Raw genomic sequence first — 17,278 nt, forward strand, 5'->3', positions numbered from 1 at the left:
GCTTTGTTTGTTAAAATTTATTGGATCAATAATTCAATGTCTCTGGAGTTTAACAGTCCCAGCTTTGCTCCGCACTGCATGACACAACAGTTAGCTATAATGAGACACCAATGTATTTTTCACTGGTTGATGACGAGAGCGCTTTTAATTTGAAGCTCGGTAAGCGTTTGCTATTAGGTCAGGCTGACAAAACAAAGTAATTACCTCCTGGGGGACTTTCTGTATTCTCTTCACATTCTCATTAGCTGGGATTGGTTCCATTCAGCGCTACAACTCTGCAAGTTCACGTAAAAAACAGTCACTAGGGGGACCCCTCTATATACAGCAGCCTCAGTGTCAGGAGGCACACACTCCTTGTGGCAGTGGTGGCTCTTTGGGTTAGTGGTACACTGCTCTGCCCTTCAGGCATGTATGACATCACTCTGGATCGATGTACTACCAAGCGCAAAGACTGGTTCTACGTCAATGTGTCATGAGGGCATGACCTAATTCCCCCACGGTGAACAGTGTTTGGACATCCTGTCAGTGCAGCAGGCTGTGGTCGCCTCCTCAGTGTGACAGGGCGTAGAGTTGCTCCGCGCTGCGCTCCAGTCGCTCCCTGTATTCCAGGTTGCTGTAGTTGCCTTCAGGGACCCCCTGGGTGCCGTAGAGCAGACCCCAGCAGCAGCAGGCGATCACTGCAGTGCTGTCACTGTCACCTGTACGAGAGACAAATCTATGAGCACAAGTCCAGTGATGAAGCTGAACACCCGAGTGTTTCTCTCGGTAATCATAATAGATCTGTTCAGGCTTTAAAGAAGCTTCAGTCAATATTTTGAGTTAATGCGGTCACTTGAAGTGATGAACCCACAGATCATTTTCACTCAACTGTGCAGCTCTCCTCAGCCAAAGAGCATTTTGAGTGTCTTTCAGTTAATTGGTTTGTTGTTCACTGCTCGACACTTCCTGCCCAGATTCACATTTCAGACAAAGTTAGCAAGCTGCTGGTGATGCCAGTGGATGACTCGGCATTTTTTTACAGAGAATTCTATTCATCTTAAAACTATATCGAAAATGTAATTTGTAGTGCACATGTACATGTTAATCCTAGTTAGTTGTCAGCATAATTTAATGAGGAGATTCTCAGCCTGGATGTGAAAGAAAACGCCAAAATCTAGTTTTAATTTTCATGTAGCAGTAAGTCATTTGTCTTTTCCACCTTTTAAGCCTAAAAATAATTCAGAAATAAATGATGTATTGTACATTATGCTTTCCATTTTGAGCCTTAGTTGCTGCACTGACATAGGGGCTTAGTTGATAAATGCGTTTTTAGGAATTTCTGTGTATATTTCTCCCTTATTCAGTTCAAAATCATTGTTCTATCACAATTTACACCACAGACAGCCAGAGCACTTAATACCCAGAGTCTATAACTATTTTTTTTCAGCCTTGGTAGCTAGGTTGCGTGTTCACTAAGTGTTATATGAAAAACGTTTCCCTTAAATCATCACTTATTATTACACCTACACAAAAGCTGCTCAGACCATATGGCATGTCTGAGCTAGAAGTGCGCTGAATGTAGAGGACAGAGAAGAACTAAAACAATGGGAGAGGAATGTGTGTGAAGTGCAAAAGACCAGGCCTTAAGGTGTAACGGTATGTGAGGTATGGGAAAACGTTAAAAATACTTTGGGATTAAACTCCAGATGTTTACGATTGCATAAGGGTTTCCAGGACTAATGTTTGGGCAAGACTTTCCCTCTAGAAGTTAAAAAACTAAATAAATAAATAGTCTAGTCTGAACGTCTGACCTCCATGGAAGCCTGCTCTGCTCATCAGCTCCTCCCAGTCTGAACCTGCACCCAGCAAGGCGTCCAGCGCTATCATCGGGGCGTCGTGGCCGCTGCGTCCCGCCCAGCCTGACAGGCTGAAGCTCTTGTAGGCTTCGTCTCTCTCAGCTGGGCCGTAGGAGGAGGGCCAGATTGCAGGCCCCACCCCGTTAGAGATGCCCCTCGTATCCAGGTACCTGAGGACAAGAGTGAAGACATTCTTCTCACATCCTGATAGTAGTCCATCGTTATTGGATTCTACAGAGGTAAGAAGCTGTCATCAGTTTTGAGGCAGAAACCTTCAGTCAGGTGTTGCGGTGATTTGTGCAGTCCTGTTTAGTTTGTGTCATTTTTTTTTTTAAAATACGGGTACAGAGTCTGGTATCAGTGAAGTCTAAAGCAGTGGTTTCCAACCTGTCTTTGGTTCCATTCCGCCATAACAGCCCGCTCACTAAACATTACCCCACACTTGTTTACAAAAACCTGACTATAGCTGCTCCTACCACTGCCACTTGTCGCAGAAGTATTCCCAGTCTCTCTCCGCCTCCTCCACGGCGAAGCCTCGACCCTGAACGAAGCACTTTGCTATTGGACAGGCCTCATTGATCAGCCCGAGCCCCCACGTCGTGATCGGCCGGCGCTGGACGGCATACGCGGTGAAAAGGGCCGACGCCACTGCGCCAAGGAAACCAGTCGGGTGAGGGTGGGTCATCCTGCCCGTCTCCACAGCAACCGCCACCAATGACAACAGCTGGTCAGGCTTTGGATACCTGGTGAGGACAAAATATTAAAAGTCATTATCGGCATTTATTATGAACGTCCAACCGTAAAGTAATGAGGTCGGCCACACAGCTGAGAAACACATTTAAGCTTTCTGTATCAGCTCTATAGAAAATATGTTTACAGTAATGACTTCTTTTCATGCTTTAACTGACTCCACAAACTTTTTACTGGTTGTCAGTTTCTGTTATTTTTTTGATTGTCACATTTGCTCATGATCAAAGGAATGAGTTTCACAGTTGCATTTATTTCAAATTAATCTGGATAGCCTACGGGCAGCACAAATGTGCCTCATATGTTTATTTGAAATGTTCATTGTTTTATTACTGCATTTAATCCACAGTAGCAATGTCGCTTTAAATAAGGAAACTGAGATTTGACAATGCCTCATAATCCTAAGAGATGAAGAATGACACCTGCCTTAACGTTTTTTTACACCACGGAAACAAGAACACGGATAAATCCGATCCCCTCCCGATGAAGTCCTCTGCTCATTCAGATGTGACGATTGAACTAAACCAGGTATTACTTCAGTTCTTTGAGTCGATGGAAAGTTGGCAGAACTAGTTCGACATAGGACGGGGGTTAAATGTATGTATAAATACGTCAATCACCTGAAAAATGTTTCACTATTTTGTTGATGGGTTCATTCTTTGATTTGTGCTTATAGTTACATCATGGGAATCCAGCCTAAAGAGCTTGTTACAGATTGTTTTTAAAGGATTGAAAACGGAGTTCTTCGCACAATTGTTTGAACAAAACTAGAAATTTTAAGTTTGAGATTTCTTAAGAGTGCCACTGTCTATTTAGTTTAGTTCAGTTTTCGCTCCATGTTCAGACAAAACTATCAGCTGAGTAAATAATAATGAGGAAGATACAAAGAACTAGAGGAAGGGTATTCACACTTGGAGTTACGGTCTCTGAGATACAGTGAGTAAGTCTGCAACCTCCAAGCTATTTTAGAGTCTGACCTTTACTTTTTAAAAGTCATGTCGGTAACATAAGAAGGGCAACTCCTTATTACTTTGAAAACAATGCATATATAAGTATTTATATATAACCGACAGATACGAGCTCCATTTGCAGGAACACAAGCCAATTAGAGGATGCATTGATAAAACAATGTCAATTATCCCCACCTTCATTTATTCTAACATATTTCCCTTTCTCTAGTTGTCTACTCTACAGGACTAAGGCTCATGGAGAAGCAAAACTGCAGGGCAGTTAAGATAAGATAAGATAATCCTTTATTGATCCCCAGTGGGGAAATTCAAGTGTTGCAGCAGTAAAAGATGAGAAGAAGAGCATGCATATGAATACAAATAAAATAAGAGGAATGTAAAAAACATAAAAACAAACGACACATTTCCACATCCACATTTCATATGGATTATAGTGGGCTAAAATGTGTTTGTTCTCAGGACAGGAGTTTTACCTGAGGCCAATGCACATGGACCTCATAGCCGCTCCGCAGCCCGTCCCCTCTGGGTTATAGGGCACTCTGTAGCCCCCCTCTTCTCCAGGCTTCAGCTGGGACACTCCTGAAAGGGTATAAATATAATCTTCACCACAGATGAACATCTTTTTTTTTTTTTTTTTAATTAAGAGCTAAAAGCTTTGTCTCACCCAGGATGCTTGAAGGCCCTGGTTTTCTCCCCTCCATGTCTTTCATCCCCTCAACGTATCGAGCAGCCACCTCATGCAGGAGCTCCTCCCCCACCTTCCCTATGAGGCAGACAACGTCTTTAATGTTGTCCATATCTACGTTTTTCTTTTTTACCTTTGAACAAGGCCTTATCAAAGTAAAGGTCAAATAGAATTGCAATAATTTCCCTTCCACTTATACAAACGTAATAGAGCAGCAAATCAAGACAAGACTAGGTATTAGATTTAACCTTTAGCTGGAGGGTGTGGTGTGTTCTGATGAGGCCTCATCAGGACGCCACCGACTATCAGAACAATTCGGTCAATTTCTGGTTTGAGAGAAAATGAGGGAGCAAGACAGAGAAGTCAGAGAGCGCAAATTAATCCGATGTCATCTTGAGCTCACCAGTTGCGAGTCCCTCTGCTGTCGCCAGATGCAGAACTGTGTCATCGCTCACCGGCCAATCAGGGAGCTCAGCCTTGATGTTTTTCACGCCACCGAGTTCCTTCAGCTCCTGCACAGACAGAAAGGATGAAGCTCAACATTTAAGAGCAGCGTTTTTCACTTTTTACAGACTTTAGGATGACTCCTCTGTGTGCAGCACCAACCTGGTGAATAGCTGGTCCAGACTCATTGTACTCCCACAGCTGGTTTCTGTATCCCAGAGCATCACCAACACCACTCAGCAACATGGCTGCCTTATAGTGCTCCAACGTAGCAGATCCACTACATGAAGGCACAAAGACACTGCTCTTAAATGTATCAAATATGCCACTAAACAATGTACACCATTTTGAAGTGCCTGTCTGAGCAATAAGTAACTGTAGGGCAGGGGTGGGCAACTGGCGGCCCGGGGGCCACATGCGGCCCCCATCAACCCTCAATGTGGCCCTCAGGTAAATTTTGACATATCAATTAATTGGAAACATGAAGAAAACCTGACAAATCTGCCATGAAAACCAGAAATATGTCCATAATAATATTTGATCACTGGTATATGTTGAGATAAATTTGAGACATAATTGATTTTAATCATTTTTGTAACCTACAATTTGGCCCCTTGGCAGTGAGAATTAAATGAATGTGGCCCTTGCTGTGACTCAAAGTTGCCCATCCCTGCTGTAGGGGAACCCCTAAAACCATAAAATGACTGTGAATGCTCTTTCTCCAGTACTATTATGCACTGTCCATCAAACAAGAAGGTGCAAAGAGACTGCTGTAAAGCTTTTACAAGGAATATTTATCTCCTGTAAAACAAACAAACAAAAAAAACACCATCAATGTTGTCTTGTTTTGTGCTGCCTCTTGTTGTAGAAACTGAAATGAGGCAAAGAATGATGGGTACTGTAGTGTCCCTGGAAAGAGTGTTACAATAGAAATATAAGCATAAAACAAGTCTTTAAAGAGTCCTTAGTGTAGACTTAAAATTAAATGAATCTTATGAGTAAAATTAAGTAGGCTAGGTAGAGTATATTCAAACGGTGCTATAGATAAAAGGTTTATCTTCGTAATATTCTTAATTAATGTCTTGGGGGGGAAAAAGGAAAGTCAAAGGAAAACGTTGCACTTGCTACAGGAAATCCTCCCACAGTGAAGTCGCAGTCTCACCGGTCCATTGCAGCTCGTCGTTTCCCGAAATCAGGCTTCAGCAGGCGGTCAAACACGTACGAGGACACCGAGGCTGCTAACTGCTGCACCGCGCTGCACCGGCTGATAAATATTAGCTCAGTCCCGGCTCGGAAAGGCCGTCCAGCAAACACCAAGCGTTCATGCACCAAAGCTGCTTTACGCTTAGTCTACTGTCCAAACTCAAGGCTGCAGGCTCGACTCTGAACACGTCGGCTAAAAAAAGCGACGCAGCGGCAAACCAATTTTAGAAGCCTCCTTTCAAGATGGAGACATAAGAAAACAAATGGCACATATCTTCAGAGGAACAACGGGACACAATATGGTCTTTGCACAAGCAATCGGTTTGATTTTCACAGCTAGACTATATGTAGATTTTAATTGTGTTGATAATATGCAGTTATCGAACAGTAGTTGTAGTCTTGTTGGTTAAAAGAAAAAACCAAAACAAACTTTCTAGAGCCTCAAATGTGAGCTATTGTTGAGGTTTCATTTGTTTGGCCATGAGTTTTTATTTGTTAAGCATATGCAGACTTGATTTATTTTTTAATTGATGCATTATTCTGTCTTTAAAGAGAACTTTGTCAATTAAGATCATTTAGCTTATTTAAGATAAGCAATTAACCAACTCTGTATATTTTCTTTCTCTTTTAAAAGACATGAACACGACCTGACAAGTTAAAGGTGCAACTGTCTGAATAAATTACTTTCTAAGAGAAATATGCATCTCACTGAGCTTTATTCTGATGCCTCCTGACCATAATTGATGTCAATAAGCTCCAGCCCTCCTCACTTAGGCTACACCTAAAACAATGGTCCATCAAGCCGGAATGACATTCAAACAAAAATAATTAGTGAGGATGATTTAAGCCAAACCTCAGTCAGCCCTAATGATCTAGACTGACTGGACTACACCTGTAATATGGAGCAGTTTCTGCTTTTCAGGGGCCAGATCTTAAGACAACAACATTGGACAGTGGGAGTGCTAGGGCAAGACGAGCCCCAATTAAAGGACTATGTGACAGGTTCAACATTGGTAGCATCCCGACAAGCAATCACCTAGGAGGACACAGAACTGAGCAGAGGAGTTCAAGCAAACAGCTCCTCTTGCGAAGCAGAGGCTCCAATCAGTCCTTAAAAGAGGTGTTGGACCTTATTCAAAATGCCCAACTAGAGGAGAAACATAAAAGGATGGAACTAGATACGTTCTTTGAACAAAAGCAGGAGGATGAACAGGCAGAAACTTATTACAGGAAAATGGATGACCCAGGATCATGAGGTTTAGCCGGTCCCGAGAGGCTTTAACAACCAGACTGTCCAGAGCAAGGAAGCTCAGGCAGCCCCAAAGGGAATATGAGGAATCATAACTAATATTATATCTGCTGCAGGAGGAGAAAACTGACATTAAGCAGGTAGGAGATAACACAAATGATGTACCAGACTCCCGACCACATTATTTTTACTTTATCTTTTGTGCATGGGGCTGAAGGAGGTTCCTCTATCACAAAAAAGCTCCTCCCATCACCTGGTTCAAATGTTCAGCCAGTTTTCATCCAGCTCCAAGGAGGGGAGAAGAGGAGTCTGCATCCGTACAACCTCAGCTCAAAGTTTCCACCTCATTACATTCTGTTTCACAAGCCCCATATCCTGCAATGCATCAGCATCCTGGTGTAGAGTCATATCCCTCATCCTTTCCTCAGCCCTCGTACTTTCTTCATTATCAGACATCAAGGTCATCTCTTGGTACATCTTATACCAGTTTTTAAATCCTTGCTTAAAACTAATATAGGAAGGCCTTTATTTTAAGTGACTAAATGCAAGTATCTCATACTGCTGTGAATGACCATATTTGTTCTTACCGTAATTTTATATATATATTTATTCATTTTTATATATATTAGTGTACCAATGTTTTTTGGGGTTGCATTTTATGGAACAATTTTTATTCTGCTTATGCTTTAAATCTTGTTTTCTCCTTGCTCTCTGTAACGTTCTTTGTAACCTTGTTAAGATAAATGCAATATAAGTGAAGTTATTATATATCACCAGCCTGATGAAACTAGGGCTCATCCAGCTTCATTTCAAGCTCATGATCCATCATTCACTCAGCTGTTTCTTGCTACCAACATATCATTACTCAAAGTCACCCCACTCTGTTATCAACTAATAACAGATTAAATAGCAGATTAGACAAATTCATAGACAAACACAAGGTATTCACTGACAGACAATATAGGTTCAGATCAAACAGATCAACATCAAATTCAGTAATAGAATCAGTTGAGGAAATGACAACATCTATTGATCACAAAAACATGCAGTAGGGTTATTTATCGATCTTAAAAAGCTTTTGATACAATCAATCATAACATATAAGTACATAAACTGGAACGTTATGGCATCAGGGGAATGGATGTAAAATGGGTTCAAAGTTATTTAACTAACAGGAAACAGTTTGTGAAGATGGGAATTATCTGATCTTCATGTCTGGGCATTGCTTGTGGAGTCCCCCAGGGGTCAGTGTTGGGGCCTAAACTGTTTATATTTTACATTAATGATATATGCAGTGTCAAATGTTTTGAAATTGGTATTATTGGTATTGCGGATGATACCAATATGTTCTGTTCTGGGGAGAATTTATAATTTTTTTTGATGGAGATCACTTCGGATATGAGTAAATTAAATATGCTTTGATAGAAACAAATTATCCTTAACTTTAAACAAAACTAAAATAATGTTTTTCCTAATGTGGTTTTTAAACACAAATTCAGATACAGATAGATGTGGAAATAGTTCAGGTAAATACTTAATTATAGATGAAAAACAAGTTGGAAATCACATGTAAAACATACAAACCAAACCGTGTATATAAATGTATTGTATATAAGAATTATGAATAACCATATATTGTATACTTTATATTTATACAAGTAAAAGCATTTAAAAAATAAAATAAAACAAAGATTGATGTTCAATTTATGAGTGTTTATTTTTATGGTAAGGATGGTATAATTTGAATGTTAAAGATAATTAGTAATAAATGTTTTTTAGACAAGGTTGGAGAAATAATGTATATGTTTTGTGTATGTATATATATATATATATTTATATATATATTTACATATTTATAAGAAGCTGTCAGGATGATTGGGAGAAGGATTGGGATTAAACAAGTTTGTATTTCTTCCCACTCCTTTTGGAGCAATGTCATTTGAAGTAACTAGTATTTGAAAGCTTCTTTTGCATTATTTATCTCGTTGTTTTTACAGATTACTTTGTTTCTGTCTACTTATTTGTAAGTTTTCTTATCTTCAAACAAACTTCACCTCAACAACTCATGTTCCAAACTAATTTAACAAAGCTTTTTAGCTGCAGATACATATGGCATATTTCACCCAAACTGGGAGCTTTGCTTACTAGCAAATCACCATTGACCATTCCTATATAGCACATAAAACAAATGCCATTTTTTCAAAGTATTTGTAGTGCAGTCCTTAAAACATACACACGTTTAGAGGCAATGCAAGAAAAAATAATTCGAGAACTCTGCTCAGCGCACACTGCATCCTATCTGAAAAGCCCTTAACAATTTGGTACATCAAAGTAGAATGCAACACTGGTGTAACAGAATGCTGCACTCACAATGATGATTTGTTTTTTTTTGATCAAAGCAAAACAAGATCCACAACAAAGTACGACACCTTTATTTTTTCTCAAAAATAACTGTCCTTTGGAAATTTATACTTCTGCAACAAGGAACGAGGAAAGAGGAAGAAGGTACATCTATCATTTTGTAAATAAAATCATTGCTTATTATTGTAGCCTATGATTTCAGCATATACATGACTATAGGTGACAAAGTTAAAAGAACTATGTATGATTTTAGATTTTTTTAGACTGACATGTCGATGTAAACATTTTTTTTTTTACATGTAATCTAGTTCTGAAATTGGTTTATTAACAATATATTTTAGGGACATATACTGTATTTATTTATGTGATCATATCTTAAGGGACAATGGGCCATCTAGGCACAACCCCCTTGGCCAAATTGTAAACCATTACATTTCATGGTTATTGTTTTTATTAGTCTTTGAAGAATACTGACTAGTTAATGTGGTGTAACAATCTATTATAACTCCCAAAACCTTGTGATTTGATCATTTAATGAAAATTAAATGTAAACATTTGACATGTACTGTAGTTTATTTTGACCTTGTTAAAAACCTTTGGATTCCTTTTTCAGAGCTTTTTGACAAAAATGAACGGAAGAGGAGACGGACAACAAAATGGTAGAAACCGTAAGTATCTGCTGTATAATTTCACAAAGAAATCTGTTAAGTGTTTCCAAAAGCTATTTAAGGGTTAATTACTTCATTTAAATTCTTTGAATGTTGAAGGTAATTAAATTCTCTTAACTCTCCTTTAGGCCCTCAATTTCGACGAAATGTATCTCATAGAGGTGATCAGTTACCTGAACATCAACTTCGGTTTGGTCTCCTCCCCTGGATGGAATTTCTTTTGAATAACGGATTTGAGGAGGATGGCTTTGTATTATTCTTTAATCTGATTCAGGAACGCGGACAGCAAAATGATGCTGACAATGATGAAAACCAAGGAAACAATCATAACAATGAAAACCAAGGCAACAATCATAACAATGAAAACCAAGGCAACAATGAAAACCAAGGCAACAATGAAAACCAAGGCAACAATCAAAATGATGAAAACCAAGGCAACAATGAAAACCAAGGCAACAATCAAAATGATGAAAACCAAGGCAACAATCATAACAATGAAAACCATGGCAACAATCAAAATGATGAAAACATTGGTAACAATCAAAATGATGATATTGGCAGTGATAGTGATGAAAATGCTGAAAACAACTGCAACATTGGCAATCTTGGCAACCACACCCAAAATGAAAATGACAACTACAACAACAACCAAGGGGACGACGTTGACAACATTGACAATCCGGTAGCTAGTACTAGTTCTGGGTTGGGGGTCAGGGTTGGGATTGGGGTGGGCATCAACCAGGGTGTGGAAGAAGAAGACCCTCTGCCTGGAGTATCCAGAAGGAGGTCAAGAGAGGACTTTGAAGAGAGAGGAAGAAAACAGTACCAATGGTGGGACGAGTTTGCTGACAGCAGTAGTGACAGTGACACTCAGAGTCCTTACTGTAACAACACCGGGACAAGTCAAGTTAAACATACATGTGCAAGTCCTGAGGCTGCTTATGAAGACCCACAGCCTGGTCCATCAAGGAAACGATCAAGTGAGAGCATTCAAAAAGAAGATGAGGGCAGCAAAAAGTCAAGATTTAGTTGGGAGTTTGCAGCCAGAGTTAAACACAGCCGAAACAATATTGATTTAGCTGAAGAAGTAGGTGCTGCAGAAAGGAGTGAAAAGGAAGCCAACCAGCTGACAGAGGAAGAAGACCCACAGCCTTCTTTACCCCGGAAAAGATCAAGAAAGCGTAAGGGAGTTCAAGATAAGGAAAGTCAAAACTTAGAAGAGTGTTTAGAGTTAGCGGACGACGTTAAAGATAATTCTGCAACCACAATTCTACACGTTCCTGAGCGTAGTCTTAGGGATAGTGATTTAAAGGAAGAAACAATGGAATGGACGGATGAGAAGGAAGACCCACCCCCAAGGAAATAGAAAAAGAGTTCAAGGGAAGGGGAATATGACAAAGATAGGAATGACAGCAATCAATACAAACACTAACATCAGACAAAAGTCTGGGAAGACTGACACCAACACTGACATGACTTTACATTTACTCTAGAATTGTATAATGTTTAATAATTGGCCTAATAATAGTATCTCTGTCATTATGGCCAACCAGGTCCTCCTCTTAGTTATATGTCTTACCATAAAACAATATCTGAATATTTTACTCCCATATAGTTTATCAGCTAATCTGTAAAACACAGATAAAGATTTTGTAATCAGCCCACTTCTGGCCCCCATTAGCTGATCGTCCAGGAGAGGGATCCCTCTTGGAGTAGGCTCTCCCAAGGTTTCTTCCCTTTTTTTTGCCCCCCATATTGGGCTTTCTTTGGGGAGTTTTTCCTTTCTCTCTCTAGGGTCTAAGGTCTGGGTGGGTGCCAGTTTCATTACATTTTTCTTTTTGTAAAATCCTTTTAAGATATTCAGTGTGGGCACTACAAAAAAAATGCTCCATTTGAACAATGAATGCATTTAATAATAAAGATTATAATATATAATCATGAGTTTAAACTTTATTTAAGCTTCTAACTCATTGTCATATAATGTATTTAGAATATTGAATTATCTGAACAAGAAACAGTTCAAACAAATCTTGCTGTGGGTTTGTCAAGATATTAAAGACTCCTTTTAACAGAAAAGTTCAAGTATAAGCTTCAGCCAGGAAGTTAGCTTAGCATAAAGACTAAAAACATGGAAACAGCTTGATTTTTAAAAGGGCCGAATTGAAGCCAGAAGGCCAGTCTTTTACATAATGTCTTACCTAAAATGCTTGTAGTTTGTTTTTCATTAACAATAAAACTTTTTAATCCTAAAAGAGCAAAATCCTAAAATGTTTAATCAACACATCTTTGTTATTATGTTTTACTCTTGTTAATTCTCAAGTTTAAAGGTTATAGTTTATCGTAGCTAACTGATGTATATATGTATTTATTTTAAACCTTTCAAAGACAAAAACACAAGTCAGTTATGAAAAGTTGTACCTTATTTAACTGAGAATTCTGAGAGGTCATTGATCAGCTGTTCCTTCTGCACAGAGCGATAGCATCTGCTTTATATTCCCCTTTCCATTCCAGAAGTCTCAACATGTTTGAATCAGAAAACATACTTTCTGATCTGAGTTGCTGTTCGTGCAACAGGGTGGCAATGTGAGAGTGAATACAATTGTTCTACCAGCAGTTTTAGCTCCTAGCTCCAGTGTCAGGCAGCATTTGTCCTTAAATCATGATCTGTAGTGTGACAAGGCTGTTTTGTATGTGACCAAGTGTTCTGACCTAAAGGTAAAGGGAGAGCAGTGAAAAAAGAATTCTCCTCCAGGGATCAATAAAGCATTACATCACATTTAAATCAAATTTTGGATCCCAGCTACCCCTTTCCAAACTTGTGATCTGCACATCAGTGTGGTTTGCTCTGAAGCTTCTCCCTCCACAGGGTGGCATGCTTTCACTTCAACACACAGACACACTTGAAGAATGATGCCGGCAGCAGGTGGATCCTCATGCCAGACACTGATTCCCAACGGCTAATGCACATGGTCAGCCCTAGCTACCAGACGATTGTCATGAAAAGGGAAGGACAGATTGTGGAGGGAGCGGAGGTATCAGGAGGAGAGCGGCCTGGAGGTTATTTGTCACATGAGTTGTCAGGGGCCATAAAGGCAGATTGCGAGCAGAGCCGGAGATAGATTCACGTTTGTGAAAGCAGTGAAACAAATGGTCCGTGTGCAGATATGCCTGGGCGGTCAGTGAGAGTGCCTCTCTATGACCATTGTTGTAGCTGAGGGACCATGCTGTATTGTGAAGACGTCTGTTTGAGTAAGAGTGCTCCAGAGAGGATAAAAAAAAAAACATGACTGCATCAGTAACCTCTATCAAATCTTACAGACTGTTGGAGACGGTCTGGAAATGTCAGCCTAGGTTGCAAAGGGTATATGTTCAAATTGTACATGAGACACATCTTGCACTGGTTGTTACCTGTACAGAAATATCTGCCCCATCAAGGAACAGAAAAAACGTTTTTTTAGAGTTTGCAACGTCCTGGAAAACAAAACAATTTGAATCATCACTGTCGTTCACTTCTAGTAATAATAAAATTAAGCATATGGTTAGCTTGGGGCGACGGTGTAGCTCAGTTGGTAGAACAGGCACCCCATGAACAGAGGCTACACGCCTCATCACACCACTATTTGTTGCATGTTACCCCCCCCCCCCCCCCCCCCCCCCCCCCCACTCTTACTCCCCAAATGTCCTGTCTATCTTCAGCTAAATAATCTTTAAAAAACAACATATGGTTACTTTAGCTTTGTAAAAAATTATAATAACGGCTGCTTCTTAGTGTTTCAAAGGTCAATTCGATCTCCATGTCATGAATCAACATGTCATCTCTTTTGTTTAGTCTGTAGTGTGATAACATTTAATAATTGTACGAGGGATTGTTTGCTGACATTCAGTGAACACTGGCTTCTATTCTATTATCGTCACACTACCAAGCAACCAGTGGAAACTTCAAATGGCCAAAAAACAACCAAGTATATAACTTGGTAAAAGGTTAGCGTATCCTTATACACAAGCTTATAATTTATTACTGTCTTTAATTACCTACTGCATCGATTTTTTTTGTCAAGACGTTCCCTGAAAAGTCTAACTATTCTTTAAACCACTGTGTATTTTATAGAACGAAAATGTATTTTATTGTACTGAAGCCGAAAGCTGCCGTTGATGGTCAATCTTCAATAAAAAAAAAACATCACCCTAAAACATGTATGAATTAATGTTGGTATTTCCACTCTCCTGAAAGTACCCCAGAGACAGCTGGAAATGGGATAATGAAGAAGCCCATTATGCAGTTGCACTGCAACCAAACCAAACAGCATAAAAGATACCCGCCATTTGCTTCTGCTAATTATCAAGCCAGAGACATTTTTCCTCTTATGATTATAATGTTTTTTTTTAAATTGCCCCCTTTGGCATTGTTGAGCTCCAGTGCAGCTTTTCCTTGGGGGTGGTTAGTTTAGTTCTGCTTGGCGACAAAGCAGAAGGTACTGTAAGCTTGACTAAGCCTGACAAACTTGCTCCCAGGTTGCCTCTTAGGGTTGAGGGATGCAGTGGAGAGACTCTCTTGTGGGTGCTGGAGGTAGGATGGGAAATGAAGCTTTACAGCCAAATCCAACACCATCCCTCCTGCTGGATAGGACACCCTGTCCTTTTTTAACAGGTCCTCACTTAAGCATCACAAAACAATCAATTTAATAAATTATTGTGATTTTCATATTTTTTGTAGTATCCAGCCTTCTCCTAATAATGTTCCAGACTGCTCAAGACAGGATTCATCAATAACAACTTTATTATTTACCTGCGCCAAAGGGTAATCAATTATAAAGTGAATTATTGCTCGGTCTAATCAATTAGTAATCTATATACATTTTAAACCAAAGATTTATTCAACATTCAGTGGAGATTTTATGTTTTTTTAATTAAAATAAATGAAATAATTTTAGGTTTTGACTGTTGGTAGACATTTGTAGACATTATGATAGAAACTAGAGAGGTGTTTTATAGTATATAATTTCTGTTCATATTAACTTTGTTATTAATGGTGTTTCTTTCTATATAAGATCAAAATTAAAGCTAAGAGTAAAAAAACAAAACATTCCCTGCGGCCCTTGTTTGGTTTAGAAAAATCTGACATTTCATCTTTAAAGTATCAAGCCTCCTTACTCCTACCCTTTTCACCATGAAAATAAACTGGTAAAAGAAGAGGAGACATCTTGTGACTTGTCCCTGGTGCTCTGCCCCTCATCTAGCATTGTAACCCGTCCTACAAAATGCTCCGTGTCAGAAATTGCTCGAGTGCTGACCGTGGGGTCCCATGGCGGTTAAAGAGATGGTTGGATGGTCATATGTGGAGTTAATAAGTCTCCATCAGAGCCACAGTTGAAGCAACCACCATAACCCCCCCCCCCTCCATCTCCAAGTAGAACCCTTGCAACCTCTTCACCCAGGTCTGCGTCTAAACCCCCAACCCCCCCACCTAACCTGCAGCGGGCCATGATACCCAGGCGCTATTGCAAGTTCCAGTGTTGCCTAGCAACTGGGAGTGAGATTAAAATTGGAGCTGCAACACTTCAGATTTAACACTGTTTATGTGGATGTCAGTGTTCATACATGAATGTGTGTGCATGCAGCATTGACGTTGTGTCTGAGTGTGTAAAATGTGTGTGTGTGTGTGTGTGTGTGTGTGTGTGTGTGTATCCCTAATTATTGACATTAGTGTCTATGACTGTGTCACCTGATTGTTATCCCTGCTGTTTTGGCACTTTGCGTGCGCTTGCATATAGTCCTACTTACATATAGTCTACTTATCTAAGGGGGAGCCCAAAAGAAGTTCAATGTTTTAGTTTTACTTTTGGGGAGCTGTCGGGTCATCAATGTTTTTATAGAGTCTGTGTAGTCTGTGAGTTAGATAAGATTACAACTCTGTTAAATATGCAGTAAGTCACTGCCAGGCGATAGCATGAGGAACAGCTAGTTTGGCTCTTTTAAACACTGTCAAAATTCTACTTTTTAGCCTTATACCCTGCTGTCTAGAAACATGAAACATATATGTTTCTAGACTTCAAACTGTGATTTCTAACTCCTGACGGCCTAGGCCTTATTTCTGTAACATTTAAAAATGTTTCCCCCATTCTCGTCCACAATTCTTAGCTTAGCAGAAGAGATGTCACATGGACTGATCCACGGAGCGCTGTCGGAAGTTCAACATTATGATTAAGTTTAATGTCCTAATTGTTTTTATGCAAAGTGAATACCTTGTTAGAGCTGCTGCAGAACATATTCTAGTGAAAGGAAAGCACCCAATTTGGAAAGCAGAACAATACAGTAGGCAGAGCCATTAAAAAAAAAGTTTTTTTCTTTTACATTTAATTTAACCTCAGCACAAACACATTTTTTGCAAAGCTAACAGAGCTATATATCACATTAATATTTTCCCTTTATTGCTAAGAAAACTGTGAATTTAAAAAGTTCCTTTAATAAATTACTTTTGTTGTCTAGTTATCCAACTTTCCTCTTTTAAATCTTAAATATGTATTGCACTGTTCTTTTTGCAGTCTACCTCATAGTGTTGTTCTTCTTGCATTCCTGTGAAAGCACAAGTGCACTACTGGATAATGAAAGGGCACTCTTGAAGATAATATTCCAGGCATCACTTGACTATGTTCTCATTCGACAAACCTAATTCAATTGTTTTTGAAGAGCTACACACTCCCAACGATCAGAAAGTCAGATTGGAAAGCTCTCTCTTCTCGTTTGTTTCATGCCCCCTAAAATACGACACTTAAATAGTTGTAAGACATCCGTCAGGAAGCCGATAATAGATAAGGGTGAAGTATAAAATCGAATCTGTTTAATCTGTGAAGTTATCTGCAAATGGAGGGGTTATAAATGTTTCAGATTGCTGTTTAGGTTGTTATTGCCTTTTGAAGAAAAATGTACATTTACACACACAGTTATGACTAGACATGCCACAAAAAAAATCTGATCTTTTTTCCAATAAATCTTAAATCCCCAAGGCTTTGCAAGAGCCTTACAGTGTGAGAGTGAAGGAAGTGTCACTGATATAAAATCAATGTCTGCACTTCAGTTTACCTTGTGATGCATAGTCTAAGGGATTTGATTAGTGGAAT

At 39.4% G+C, this 17,278-nt stretch overlaps 1 protein-coding gene across 1 annotated transcript; it reads right to left on the bottom strand.

The window, feature by feature from the left end:
* Positions 1–2: 2 nt before the first annotated feature.
* adprh (ADP-ribosylarginine hydrolase) lies at positions 3–6,157 on the bottom strand. Its single transcript, XM_061027625.1, has 8 exons — positions 5,842–6,157; positions 4,842–4,959; positions 4,639–4,747; positions 4,215–4,313; positions 4,024–4,129; positions 2,312–2,578; positions 1,791–2,005; positions 3–698 (listed from the first exon to the last, which is right to left on the bottom strand). The coding sequence occupies exons 1-8, from the start codon at positions 5,847–5,849 to the stop codon at positions 550–552; spliced, it is 1,071 nt and encodes a 356-aa protein (XP_060883608.1). The 5' UTR covers positions 5,850–6,157; the 3' UTR covers positions 3–549.
* Between the last annotated feature and the right edge of the window lie 11,121 nt (positions 6,158–17,278).

Source organism: Labrus mixtus, chromosome 21 (genome assembly GCF_963584025.1).
Source record: "Labrus mixtus chromosome 21, fLabMix1.1, whole genome shotgun sequence".
Classification (NCBI taxonomy): Eukaryota; Metazoa; Chordata; class Actinopteri; order Labriformes; family Labridae; genus Labrus; species Labrus mixtus.